The 14,700-nt window shown below is 38.7% G+C and overlaps 1 protein-coding gene across 1 annotated transcript in view; it reads left to right on the plus strand.

Moving 5' to 3' along the window:
- The window catches only part of KLHDC1 (kelch domain containing 1), a 48,721-nt gene extending 34,445 nt beyond the window's left edge, over nt 1-14,276 (plus strand). The window contains exons 11-13 of the mRNA XM_032405036.1: nt 3,805-3,889; nt 5,558-5,610; nt 13,011-14,276. Coding sequence (XP_032260927.1) covers nt 3,805-3,889; nt 5,558-5,610; nt 13,011-13,197 — 325 coding nt within the window. The 3' untranslated portion in view covers nt 13,198-14,276. The remainder of the gene's footprint in view (nt 1-3,804; nt 3,890-5,557; nt 5,611-13,010) is intronic.
- Nucleotides 14,277-14,700: the final 424 nt, after the last annotated feature.

Here is a 14,700-nt window from a genome sequence, read left to right on the forward strand (position 1 = left end):
ATAACGTTTTCTTTTCTCTAGCTTACTTTATTGTAAGAATACAGTACATAATACATATACAAAATATGTATTAATTGACTTTATGCTATTGATAAGGCTTCTGGTCAACAATAGGCTATTAGTACTTAAGTTTTGAGGAGCCAAAAACCATATGTTGATTTTCAATGCTGGGGGGTATCAGCACCCCAACCCCTGCGTTGTTCAAGGGTCAACTGTACAAAGAAAACCACATTAGTATTGTAATTCTTTTTTTTCTAACTTGAGAGAGTAGTATAATAAAAATATATTCATGGGAAATTCAGAGTCAACACATTATAATCATTAGAGTTAGTAATGGAGTTTACTCTTCTGCATGCCATGTATTTCAGAATTTTTTTTTGCTATAGATTATGTATACAAGTGTGAAGTCAACTTACTGGTATGCATTTCAGAAGTTTAATAAGTGGCAATTAAGTAACTTACCTGAGAAAAAGGCCTGAAAAAAATGTGTATATATTTCAGTGTCTGTATCTATATTAATATGTATAAAACATTTAGAGTTTATCATAATTACATATGTGACTCTTATATTTTCATGTGTAAAAATTCATTGGAATGTATTATTTTAGCAATTTGGATCTTTTGAAATGCATTTTTTAATTTAAAGAGTTTTATATTAAGATATGGGAGCCCAGCATTCTAATCCTTGCTCAGCTACTACTTAGCTTTTTGGCTTTGGGAAAGTCACTTAAAAGAAACTGAGCATTAATTTCTTCATCCCATGAAATGAGGGACTTGGACTGGAGAAGCTCTTAGTTCTCTTCCAGTTATTTAATTATACGAATGCATTAATTTTGGACCAAAGTGGTAGTAAGAATATGTTTAATTTTTAAATTGCTCCTATTTTATAATTCAATCCTTAATAAGTAATTAGAGCAACACAACTATTATTAATAATAATATCAGTTAGAACTGAGCTATGTAAAGAGATTTCTTTGAATTCAGCTGATGTGTCATGTAAATAATATGCTTTATTAGAATGTTTAGGTGATAAGTTTAGAGCAGCTGTGAGAGGACATAAACTATCAGTCTATAGACAAAACATCAGGTTGCAAGCTAGATGTCACCAAAATCAAGGCAGGAAAGGCTTTCCAGTGTTCTTCGATGATGAAGTCCAGGCCAGAGTTTCCCTAAGGCAGATAAGACAGAGGCAGATCTATCTTCAGGTATGAGGTGAGGAGGAGAACAGGTGGGATACAGTTTAGTGTAAGGAGAACATATATATATATGTGTGTGTATGTATACTAATTTTTTATGAGTGAGAATTTAACATCTAAATACATTTTGTGCAAACTGTTTCAAGTTATAATTTGAAATGTAAATGGCCCAATTCTCCTCTTGTAATCCTACAGCAGGGTTTCTCGACCTCGGCACTATTGACATTTTGGACCAAATTATCCTTTGTCATTAGGGGTGTCCTGTGCACTGGAAGATGTTTAGCAGCGTCTTTGGCCTTCACCCACTAGAGGCCGGTAGTACTGCCCCTCCCCCCACACACACACCTGGAGTTGTGACAATCAAAAATATTTCAGATATTGTCAAATGTCCTTTGGGGGCAAAAATCAGCCCTGGTTGAAAACCACTATTCTGTAGGGTGGTGCTCTCTCTTCCAGGTCTCACCTTAGTTAGAGCAAGGCTTGGCTGAAAGGCCATCTACCTAGCCACATCTCATTGCCTGTATAAGTGGCTGTCAGCAAGGACCCTTTTTTTAATGGGTCTATAAAAGAAGTCCAACAAAGTGTTGACTTACAGAGCCTCAGGTACTTCCTGACGGATCCCATGACTGTTGTCGAGGTTACACATGGCCTTCTCTCCCGGAAATTAAACGTTCCTTATATTCCATTTCCTTTATCCAATTCCCCAAAGCCCACACCATAATCTGGGTGTCGATGAAGACTTATATCAATTTATGTTCTAACATATAAGTTGGAGAATTGGGCAGAGTAGTTCCTAAACAAAATCTCTTATGACTCAGTTCTATCCTGGGTCCCGAGTGCAACTGTCATTGAATGTGTGAGCGATCGTTTGAGGAAAGTACTTGATGTAACCAATTGTGCATAATCCTACTGTTTGCAGTTGTGGGAGTTAAGTGAAAAGGATAAATGTACTAAAAACAAGTTATGTGGTAATAAAAGAAGTGATAATGTGTAATTGGGGTGTCTGTTGCTTCAGCAATTTGGTCTATTAAGGGAAGTCATCAAAATTCTCTCAGAGTGAAAGCAATGACTTTGTAAAATTCTTGATTTATCTTCTAAAATTGAGAACTTTACATGTATGTTTTTGTCCTGAGAGAGCTCCCAGAAATATTGAATTTTATCAAACATAAGATTATGCTTTGTAAATAAGGTGAAATTGGAGATGACTGTGAGCTATCAGACCATTTCCAAAAGAACATTAGATGCTCTACTCTTATGAAATAATTTATTTAATAATTGAATAAATTATGGTGGTTTTTTGTATTTGCTTTTGTTAATTAGAGTTTTTGAGCACCCACTGGATGCAGAACACCATATTTAGGCATTTTTAAGGAGAAGCATAAAATTAGATTTCCCATGTTGCAGTGGTGTGCTGGGAAAGGGTTAACAGCTGCTTTCCAGGAAAAACAAAACGAAAAGCCAAATTTGTAGCATTTGCTGGTTTTCACCATGGCCAGTTTCAAGCTCCCTCCGTGATGGCACTGAACATGGATTTGGATAGAGACAGGCAGAACTGGTTTCCCTGAGCTGGAAGCCACTTCCAGCTCACCACTGGCAAGTTGTGATCTAAGGACCTCACGTTTGGACCTTTAGAAGATCCACATAGCAAATAATTAAAGTAGTATATAGAGCAGTTTATCTTCAAATGTAAGTGGGAAGATTATAAAATGAGCACGTAAGTGTTCAAAGGTGCTAACCAGGGAGGGCAACAGAGCCAGGTTGTTTGGGTATTTGGATACTTCCTGGGGATTTTGAACCTGTGTTTAAAGTCCTGAAAGAATGATTTATCATCTTAAGCATAAGAAACAGGGTGAACTAAAGCCTACAGATAGATAAGCTTTTCTCTTAGGGGACGCAAATAAATGAACTTGGCCAGAGTAGAGGGTTCATTGCGGGGGGGGGCAAGAATTAAGAATTATGGGGAAAAGAAATAATTGTTGATCATGCATATGAGGCTAAGCAAGATGGCACAGTTGCTTCCTGACCAGGACATGTCCATGGTTAAAAACATTTGAAAAATGTTATCAGCTTAAATGTAGCTGAGAGAGACTAGAGACAGAAAAATGAGGAACAAGTCGGATATTCTGTGCCCAGGGTGATAAGTAGTGTGACAGTGTAAATGTGAAGGGATGGCCGAGTTGGGTTTGTCAGATGATGGGGAACAGAGAACAGGAAAGAAAAGTCAAAAATGTTGAAAACAGTAACATGGCAGGTAGTAATAAGAAAATTGGGGAAAAGGTCCAGTTCAGCAATAGGATGATTAGTTCCTTTTTAATTAATTTTATTTCAGTGATAATATCTATGAGGCTAGAAAAAGGTTGGGGGATATAGTAGAAAAGAGTTATTAGGGGTCATCTCCTTCATTGACGTGATTTAATGAGAAGCTAATGTTTTAGTGATTCTAGAGGAATCTTCAGAATCTTTTTTAGGATATGCCAAAGGTTCAAGTTCAATCATGCCCATTTTGAAATAGATTAAATGTGAAGTGTGCAGTTTAAAATTGACTTATATGTCACATACAGTTTCTTTTTTCATAGTATTTTACTCTGCTTATAATTTTCAATTATAGGTTATGGCATACAGCCTGTTTGGGGAAAGAAAATGAAATAATGGTATTTGGTGGGAGCAAAGATGATTTACTTTCCTTGGATACAGTAAGAAAATTTCATATCTAAATATTTCCTCTGAGTAGTTTTGTTATTCAAACTAAAATTGTTGATAGTCCCACATTGCAAAATATGGAAGAATATGAAATGTTACTCTGTAGTGTGATTAATCTTCAGAATGAGTGACTTTTGTGAAGTATTTCAGGGTATTTTGAGTTTACAAATCAAAATAGGTCTATTAACCTCATTAGTCAAATTATTAAGAAAAGCTTTTAAAGGATGACTCTTCCTTTTCTCTTTGAGTCTCACCATAGTATGGGTGTTTATAATTGTATTAAATTAAAATATTAGCAAGTTATAATTGATATTTTATAAGAATATATATAATGTATATGTAAACTACTAAATATAGTAATAAATACTCATGAAATTTGCTCCCTCACTTAATAACTAGAACACCAATGCTAGCTTCTCCCATCAAGAGGAAAGTAGCTTGAAATTTTAAAGTGTAGTTTCTTTTTACTTTATGTGTCTTTTGCCACTGCTTTACCCATTTTATATTTAAGATTAAAGCATTCCAGTTTTAAAATTTGATAAAACTAAGGTCAAAGAAATAAATGAGTAGCATTTGGAGAGTATTGTTCTTTCACTCCTTGCACCTTGGGGAATTCAGAGCAAGGTGGCCATGCTCCTACTGTGTTGTGATGGGACAGGAGCTCAGGATTGGTTGCTCTGGTTGGTGGAGGACGTTTGGGAACAGCGGAACTCTGAGCTGGCAGGGACAGGAGGCACCAGCCAGAATCCAGCCACATTGGGACCAGTTCTCTCCCTGACATCTTTTCAGACATAGTTATCTCCAGAGTTGTGCCTGCCAAGCAGCGAAACCTGAAATGAGCTGGCTTCTCTCCAGGGGATTTGGTTTACTTTATAGTTTGGAAGCCTCAATTTAAACGTTACGTACATTGAAAATTTTAGAACTTTCTTTGGCTGAGAATTCAGTGCTTCAACAAAAGATTAAAACCACGACTTTGCATTTAATTAAAAAGCAAATTTTGTGGTTTCTCTTCTTTTTCTTGGCACTAGAAGTTGGTAGGATAGAGTTTATCATTAAAATAGGAATCCTGATTAAAATCATGATCATAAGGTATGAAATTTTAAAGATTTGAATCCTTATTTGAAAGGATTAGGGACATTTTTCTGCTGATTCTTCCACATTAACTTTTAGATGAGAGAATCATTATTCAAAAAATCTTCTGGATCTGAGATTTCCAAATGAAGAATTCCCAGGGAATCCTGGGACCGTTTGGAAAAGAGAGACAAGATAAAGAGATTTTAAAGTAAGAATCATTTGGAAGAGGAAAGTTCTGCTTAAAAACAAAAAAGCTTGAAAATCACTACTTTTCTCATTTTGAACTCACTGTTCTAAGAGAAAAACATGTACCTGAGTTTTAAATTTGCAATTGTATAGGTTGTGGTTAGGTAAAAACTTGGTCACTGAGAAATGGTAGTGATGTACCCAAAGTTTGTGTGGCTAGCAGTGTGTGTCTGTATATGTATGGGGTGTGTGTGTGTGTGTGTGTGTGAATAACTAGAGGGAGAGAGATTTATTTGCTGCTGTACATAACCTCTTTTACATTTACAAAATAAAAATATTAAATTATGAATGCATTTTTATTCTTTTAAACACCTTGATAATTCTTTTTTTATGTTGATTAGGGCCACTGTAATGATTTATTGATCTTTCAAACACAGCCTTATTCACTACTCAGGTAAGTAAATTCATTTTATATATATATATATGCTATATACATATATACATATATATATACATATATACAAAGGAAGATGAAAGAAATAATCATATCTTAATAGCATATACATATATTGCATATATATGTATATAGCTACATGCTATATACATATATATGCTATTATATATATATATATAGCTATATACATATATATATGCTATGAAGCTATGATATGTATATGCTATTAAGATATGATAATTTCTTTCATCTTCCTTTTTGGGGAGTGTGATAATTTTTCAAGTAGTTTATGATTTGAATTTAAGAAAATGTTTACATCTTCCTAAAAGTATAATCATATTTGTAATAGTGAACCATACACAAATGTGATTTTTAAAAATTAAAATATACAGTACAATCATATTTTTATTTTGTGCATAAAATTGCATTTAGTTCATATGGGAACATTAAACATGTATTTCCTTGATTCTAAGCCTGAAATATTTCATATTTTAACTTTTCTGAAATCAGTGTGTGTCCAATAATAGACACACATATATATGTATTTAATTTAGTAGAATTTCTTTTTTTTAACACCAAAGCTGTTATTAAATTGGTGGCATGACTTATAGTGTCTTAGCTCATACACTCTTGCTTTAAAAGGAGTATATACAAGGTTTAGTTGGAAGATTGTGGAAAAAAATCCCTGTTTCTGCCTGTGAGGGTCAGGAGGAAGGATCTGAGTGAAGTAGAAGTTGCCCAATGACCAAGTGTGGTTTTTTTAAATTTTTTTTAAGATTTTATTTATTAATTTGAGAGAGTGAGTGAGTGAGAGAGAAAAAGAGAGAGAGAGCACACGAGTAGGAGGAGGGAGAGGGAGAAGCAGACTCCCCACTGAGCAGGGAACCCGATGCAATGCGGGGACTTGATCCCAGGACCCCGAGATCATGACCTGAGCAGAAGGCAGACACTTAACTGACTGAGTCACCCAGGTGCCCCCCAAGTGTGGTTTTTTTATGCAGGGGGAATAACATGGGTGAAGGCATGTGAGAGAGAAGCTGACATGCTAGATGTCAAGGAGTGGTCTGTAACATCCAGACATTCTACAACTTGAACCATTTGAAAACCACTGGACCAGCTCACACTGGACCATCCTAATGTCTTAACTGCGCCTTCTGTTATTACAGTGGTTCCTTCTGTTACTTCATGTTAGAATCTCATAGGGAACTTCAAAAAGCATTGAGGCCTGCGTTCCACTCCCACATGTTATGACTTAATTGGTCTGGGGTGTGGCCTTAACTTAGGAATTTTTGAAAGACCCCAACATAATTCTAATGTGCAGGCAGAGTTTGGAAATTGCTGATGTCAAGATTAAACTGTCTTGTATCATTACCTAACTTTTGCTGTGAACATAACTCCTTTCCCTAAGTAGATTGCAAGTTCCTTATATGCAGGGATAAAAAAATATAGTATTTGAGTGCCTACCATGAGAAGGCACTATGCTATGAAGTGAAAAGTCATGCTCTTTCCCTTAAATTGCTAGTAATATAGAAGGCAGGCTTTCAACAACTATAAAAGAAAAATAAAATTGCTTTAAGAGAAGCATATACAAAGTTAATGAGACTACTGGCAAAAAAGACCCTCTACATGTGGTTAAGATGGTGAGGGTAGAGGAGTATTTGCAGAAGAAGAAGAGTTTGAGACAATTTGCTACAAACAAGCAGTGCAAGGGTGTTAGTATAAGATATACAAGTATGGCATGTTTTGGAAACTGAATTCTTGAGTGTTCCTAGATGTAAGCATGAGGTGGGGAGTTGGACAAGAAATCAGAAACCATATATCATCTAGAGCCTTTGTGTTTCATGCAGATGAGTTTACATTACCTTGTGGGAGATCAAGAAGCATTGAAAAATTTGGAGCAGAAGAATGAGATGATCATATTACAAATTAGAAAGCTGCTTTGAGAACAATGTGGATAAGAGACTGGAGGGCTATGTGACTGTGTAAGGAAAGTAATAGAGTCTTGCAGTGATCAAGCACAAAGTGTGGGGCTGACCTTGAAAGTGGCCATGGAGCTGGAGAAGGGATGGAGGTAGAATGGGCTTGGTAGGAAAAGAAGAGGGAAGAATTAATAATAGAGAGTCTATGAAGAAGAAAGCGCGTTTGAAGTGGGATAGCGTAGAAAGATGAATTTGGTTTGGAGTCTTTTGAGCTTGAAGTACTTATGGTATCTTTAATGGAGCTATTCATTAACTAGTTAAATATATGGAGAGGTGTCTGGGCTAGACATAAAGAATCATTGGAGGATAGGGGCTCCTGGGGGGCTCAGTTGATTAAGCGTCCAACTCTTGATGTCAGCTCAGGTCTTGATGTCAGGGTCATGAGTTCAAGCCCCATGTTGGGGCATGGAGCCCACTTTTAAAAAAAATCATGGGGATGCCTGGGTGGCTCAGTCAGTTAAGCGTCTGCCTTCGGCTCAGGTCATGATCCCAGAGTCCTGGGATTGAACCCCACATTGGGCTCTCTGCTCAGTGGGGAGTCTGCTTCTCCCTCTGCCTGCTGCTCTGCCTGCTTGTGCACGTGCTCGCTCTCTCTCTCTCTCTGTCAAATAAGTAAATAAAATCTTAAAAAAAAAAAAGAATCATTGGAGTCTAAATGGGCATGTGTTAGCTCTGCCAAGAAGAGTTTTGAGAGTAAGGATGAAGCCAACAACTGAGCACTAAGAACTCATAACATCTGAGGAGTTGGAGGAAAAGTGGCACAGGAGAATGAACAGGGAAGTGAAAGGTGAACCAGGAGATAATGGGAATGCGAATTGGAGGGAGGAAAGAACTGAAGACGGAGAGATTACTTACTGTAAAGAGGTCACAGAATATCTGGATTGAAAAGTGCCGTGGTGTTTGGCAGTAATCACAAGGATCATTTCTCCAAGGTCCACAGGAAGGGTTGAGCAGCACAGGTCTGAACCACACAGGTTCACTTATATACAGGTTTTTTTCCAGTAAATCTGCACAGCACTGTAAATGTATTTTCTCTTCCCTAGGATTTTCTTTCTTTCTTTCTTTTAATATTTATTTATTTGAGAGAGAGAATGAGTGGTGGGAAGGGACAGAGGGAGAGAGGGAGAAGCAGACTCCCCGCTGAGCAGGGAGCAGATGCGAGGCTCCATCCCAGGACCCTGGGATCATGACCTGAGCCGAAGGCAGCCGCTTAGCCGACTGAGGCACCCAGGTGCCCCTTCCCTAGGATTTTCTTAATAACATTTCTTTTTTCCAGTTTACTTTATTGTAAGAATACAGTATATAATATATAACATACAAAATGTGTATTAACTGTGTTATCCATAAGGTTTCCAGTCAACAGTAGGCTATTAGCGATTAAGTTTGGGGGGAGTCAAAGTTACGTGTGGATTTTCTACTGCGTGGGGCCTGGGTGCCCCTAACCCTCTCGCTGTTGAAAGGTGACTGTATTTGTTTATATGCTGAGAAGCGGCAGCCAGTTGTTGGAAACGCAAGAAAATGAAGGAAAAATTGTCAGAGCAGGGTCTTGAGAAGGTGGATTTTAGTCAACAGGTAATTAAATTAGTTGTTGAGAAGATTACTGTAAAATAATGAGGGAAGTAGGACTATGAAGGCAGAGGACTTCGTTGGCTGGAGGGTGGGGGACAGGGCGCTGAGGAAGTTTTCGTTGCGAGTGAGGTCGTCGGGGAAGAAAGAGAAGAGGTGAGGATATGAACTTACGGGGAGGGGGGGGCGGAGAAGAAGGGTGAGGGAAAGACTGGGAACCGCGGCCGCAGCGGCTTCGAGAAGGTCCGGACTAGGGCCCGGCTGAGGCGGAGGAGGGAAGAGAACCCGCAGGGACGGCCCGGCTGCCGAAGCGCGCTCTGCTCCAGCCGCACGAAGCTGCCAGGTGGCCCGCGCGGGAAGGACACGGTGCCGAGTGTCTGTCCCTCCCCGCCCCGCCCCCCCACTTGACTTTAGCCGGGACGGGGTCGCCAAGGCACGGCGGGGAAGGGGAGTAAGGTTGCTGGCAAGAGAGTGAAGTGTGGACGGACCGGGCAGGGTGGGAAAGGAAGCTAAAGCCGGAGGGGCCGTGGTGTGCGGAGAACCGGGAGGAGCGCGGGGAGCAAGGGAGTGCGGGATGAACCGCACCCAGGGCTGTGGGGCAGGTGCAGAGCGTGGAAGGGGAAGATTCCAGAGGCGGTCCCGAGTGAGCCTGTAAAGACTACAACGGGTTTTCCGCACGAAGTCGGCAGGGACGGGGGAGAAGGAGCGGTTAACAGTGGCGACCCCGAGGCGAAGTGACGCAGCCCGGGGCCCGCGGGAGGAGCGAGAGCCGCGGCGGGGGCTCCGGGTCCGGGCTCGCGGAGACGCGGGCGGGCTGCAGGCCTCTCTAGAAGGCTGCACAGAGCGGCGTGCCGAGAGAGCAGTTAGAGCGGGGACGGGAAGCCCGCGGGGGCAGAGGTGTTTGCAGACACGACTGGGGTTCCGGAAAGCACGGAGTTTGGGTGGGCACATGAACAGCGATGGGAAAGATGCCCCAGCAGAGAAATGAGGGAAACCGATAGGACCGAGAGGATGGGCTTGTGTTTGAGGTTGGGACGGAGGCGGACCCTCCGTCAGGCTCCTTGGTGGCACCCTTGGCCCCTAGTACCGTGCTTCCCTGAGTGCCTATACACCGTTCTCATGCTGAGCCTATTCCGATGCATCGAAACTTGAATATAAAAGGGACGCCTGGCTGGCTCAGTCGGTGGAGCATGCGACTCTTCAGGTCGGGGTTGTGAGTTTGAGCCCCACCTTGCGTGTAGAGATCACTTTAAAAAATCTTTTTTTAAAAAAAAAAACCTTGAATATAAAACTAAACCTTGAATATGGCAGGAATTTAGTGGTATTACTGTGTGAAGCATATCGGCCACACCCCGCAGTCCACAGTGTAGCCAGAGCCATCTTTTTATTTTAAATTTTCAGTCAGAAGACATTAGCACTTCCGGTGTTGAGACACTGGGAAAAAACAAAAGATGAATAGGATATGGTTCCTCATCTCAAAGAACTTACATGGTCTGATGTATTTGTGGGCTCATGCTCATCATACATTTGGTTGCATACATAGTTTTAAAAAGAAATACCTCAATTATTTATTCTGATAAAATAAGATGCATTTAACAAGAAAATTCATACAATATGAAAAATATATAGTAAAAAAATGAGCCGTCACCTATAATGATCATTGTTAAGAGTTTGATGTTTATCCTCCCACACTTTAAAATGAAAAATGTTGTGGATTTAACCATGCTAAGAGGTCATTGGACCCTTAGCGAGAGCAGTAGACATAGGTGTGTGTGTGTGTGTTTGTGTGTGTGTGTATAAAGGGTCAGATTATGCATCCTGTTTATAATCTGCTTTTGGAACTCATATTGTGGATATATTTCATGTAGATATATAATCATTCAGTGATTTATAGATCTATATTTATGTTTGTAATGACTATACAGTATTCTATTTCATGGAAGTATAGTTTACTTACTAGTCTATTAATATATATTTAGGATATCTACAATTTGGGGCCATTATAAAAAATTACATGTATAATATTCTTGTATATGCTTTTGGAAAACTTGCATATCTTCTCGGGAGGAAATTCCTAGAAGGGATGTTGGTGGATCAGGGCATATGCACATTTTATACTGTGATGAGTCAGTGGCTCCCACTGCCCTTAGACAAACTGCAGATTCCTCACCATGTCCCCCCACCCCCCACATTCTGCCAGAGCTATACTTGAACCTCTCAATTGCAGTTTCTGTAATAAATCTTAATTTCTCATTTCTAGGGCTTTGCAGGAGTGGTTCCTCTATCATGGAATACTTTTATTTAATTTGTTGAACCCTCAAGGTCTCAGCTTGGACATCCCATCTGGAAGTTTCCCTTGCTTCAGTTGTCTTGGTTATTCTTCCTCTCTGAGTCCCCTAGAACCCTGTACCCGTCATGGAAATTTTCTGTTTTCCCAGTCACAGCACTATTTATCTTCACTAAATTGTAACCTCCTTGAAAGTTGAAATAGTGGGGGGCGCCTGGGTGGCTCAGTTGGTTAAGCATCTGCCTTCCACTCAGATCATGATCCCAGGGTCCTGGGATCCAGCCTGCTCCCCCCCAGGGCTCCCTGCTCAGCAGGGAGCCTGCTTCTCCCTCTCTCTCTCTCTGCTCCTTCCCCCACCTCCCCACCTCATGCTCTCTCTCTCTCTTTCAAATAAATAAATCTATTTTTTAAAAGTTGAAATAGGATTTTCTCAAAATTGGGTTTCCTCCTCCTAAGTGTACACAAATAAATATTTGTTGAATCAGTGAATGAATAGTAATGACGGAGTCCACCTCCTCATCTGACTCTTCCCTTCCCCCCATCATGGATGTGGACTGGTTTTGGGAGCTCTTGTGTTACCAGAGCAGCAGAGTTAAGTTTACATCAGGCATAAGATTCATGTTGTTCACTTGTACTTCTCCTGTATCTGTGTAGAACATTTTCACTCTCCTTAGAGTTTTCACAGAGTAGAGAGAAAAGGCTTCATGAAAGTATAGAAGATGATACAAATAGCTAGAGTGTAAGTCCTTATAAAGTGCCAACTGAGGTTAACTACAGCAGAATCAAATGAATCTATCCTTAAAACTTTTTGAAAAGATTTACTTACCTTTTTGATTTAAAGTTTATTTGTTGAAATAGATGCTTTCTTGATAGTTCTCAGTCAAGTTTCTTTTGGTTTTAAAATACAAAATCCTCTTCAACGTAGCTTAAGATAAAAAGGGAACTGTATTTGGAAGGACACACTCTCTAGGAGAATCAAAGGGGACAAAGTGAACACGGGGCCCCCGGAAGGGGAAGACCTCAGGTGGTCTCTCGTGGGCTCTTTCTATATTGCTGTTCCATTCATTCGTCTGCCCAGACCTGTTGTCTGGGTCGGTGTAAGTCAGGTGTACCAGTGCAGTGGGTTACGGCGCCGGCGTGGGGGGGACGGGTCCTGTGGCATGAACATGGATGTCAGCTACTTCATCTTGGGGTGATGGAAGAAAAAGATAGTTCTCAGAGAAGATTAAGTGGTTAGTGGACCGGAAGGATAAATGAAAAACGATCTGCTATAGACTAACCTGCTTTGAAATTAAGTCTGAATCTTTTCTGCTTAAATAACATGTGTGGTGCATGGTAGGTTGCAACTGCTGTTTCCATTGGATTCAGATATGGCCTCTATGCTATAAAAATGTGTAATTACTGTGGTGCTCTGGGAAGAACATGTATCCTATCGTGTTCCAAACACTACAGAGGAAATACATTATCATGTAAAAATTTTATAATGATTTTTATGAAGAATACTTATGTATAAATATTTTATAACTTCAGGTGCAAAAACTTATAATTCTGTTATGTTTTATTTACAGGTCATGCCTTGACTGTATTGGCAAAAATGCCATAATTTTAGAAAGTCAGATATCTTTATTACCTCCTAAACTTCTGCAGCAAGTACTCAAAAAAATAACATTTTGGGCTGCAGCTAATCACCGAGAAGAACAAAGAGCCCAAAAAGAAGAAACAGAAAATAAGTATCAGTGGATCACTAGCAATTAAATTGTTATATACTCTATATATTTAATATGTGTAAACATTTTAATCAGACTGTGTATTCCCCCTCCCCAAATTGGAGGCTTTATTTGGAAGATAAAATTTGAAACAAAAATGCTATGTTAAAGTGATTATATGTCATGGAATATATGGGAATAAGATGTTAACGGAAGATTATATTTATAATTGTAAACTAATTTCCTAGTAAGCTGCAGGAAGAAATATACTTTCTGAAAGTAAGTACAATTGTAAGATATTTTTAACTCACTGTATACTCTTTACTGGGAAGTTTATATGAATTTCAGGAGACTGAGAGATTAACCCAAGGACTGTAGAAATCCCCCAACATAATAATAGATAGATAAAAACACTATACATCAGCTTTCGGAAAGAGTGGATTTTCTCAAGCCAGTTTGAAATTATCTACAGCTTCTCATTAAATAACCCAGTTATTTAAAAACTTCTCCTTGAATAACTGATCCAGCTGGGCGAAATGATAAAATGGGCAAATACTGGTATGTGTTTAGTATGGGCCTCCTGCCCTTCAGTGCTTACCTAGCAAAGTCTCTCGTTAAGCATCATCATAACTTTTCCTCACCTTTATTTGAGTAGCGGAATAAACGTCTTCAATTGTCTTTCCATTACCCCTAAGTTGTTAGTTTATCCAAATTCATAGATATAAAGACCATATTTTAAAGTGTCTAAAGTGGAGGTTTACTTAACCATACAGACTTTGAAATATTGAGAAGCAATAGATGTATTAACTTTTCAGACACGTTAAAATATATTTTTGCCTTGGAAGAATGCTCCTAAAGTAGTTTTTGTAAGTAATGAAATGGGATGGTAACCTAGTATAGAAACCCTGCTCTTTGGCCCACACCACTCTACAGAGCTGGTCCTCAAGACCCACGATATGGGAAATATGTTCTCTTCCCACTGATTGTCAGTATTAACTGCCCTACAGAAACGGCACACTGTATTTATCTTTATATTCCTTAAACTGGTACTTTTACCATAATTAAGAAATTACTCATATTATCATTTATACCCTTCCATTGAATTACTAATAACAATGAATTATTAAAAAGCTCAGTATATGAAATTATTCTCCATAATATCAGCATTCAAGCTATCTCTAAAATTTAAAATGTTAGAGAGAATATATTTCTATATTGAAATAGATATGTAATTTATAATAATTATAGTAGCTCATTAAATTTTACAGATATATTTTATATATATATACTGTATTTTAGATGTGTAAAGCTTCTATTTATGTATTGAAATACTTTGTGCTTACATTTTATTATACGAACTATATAGATTTACTATTTTCCTAGTTTTGTTAGTGTGAACCAGTCATTAGAGTTGATTGTGCAAACAATATTTCAGTGTAAGTTTTCTTTTCTTTCTTTCTTTTTTTTTTTTTTTTTTTTTACTATTTTTAGGCTGAATAACAGATTTAGAAAATGAATCTCACAGGTAATATACATCTTAGAAGTAATTATT

The sequence above is a fragment of the Phoca vitulina genome, unplaced genomic scaffold, assembly GCF_004348235.1.
Source record: "Phoca vitulina isolate PV1807 unplaced genomic scaffold, GSC_HSeal_1.0 scaffold7, whole genome shotgun sequence".
Taxonomy (NCBI): domain Eukaryota; kingdom Metazoa; phylum Chordata; class Mammalia; order Carnivora; family Phocidae; genus Phoca; species Phoca vitulina.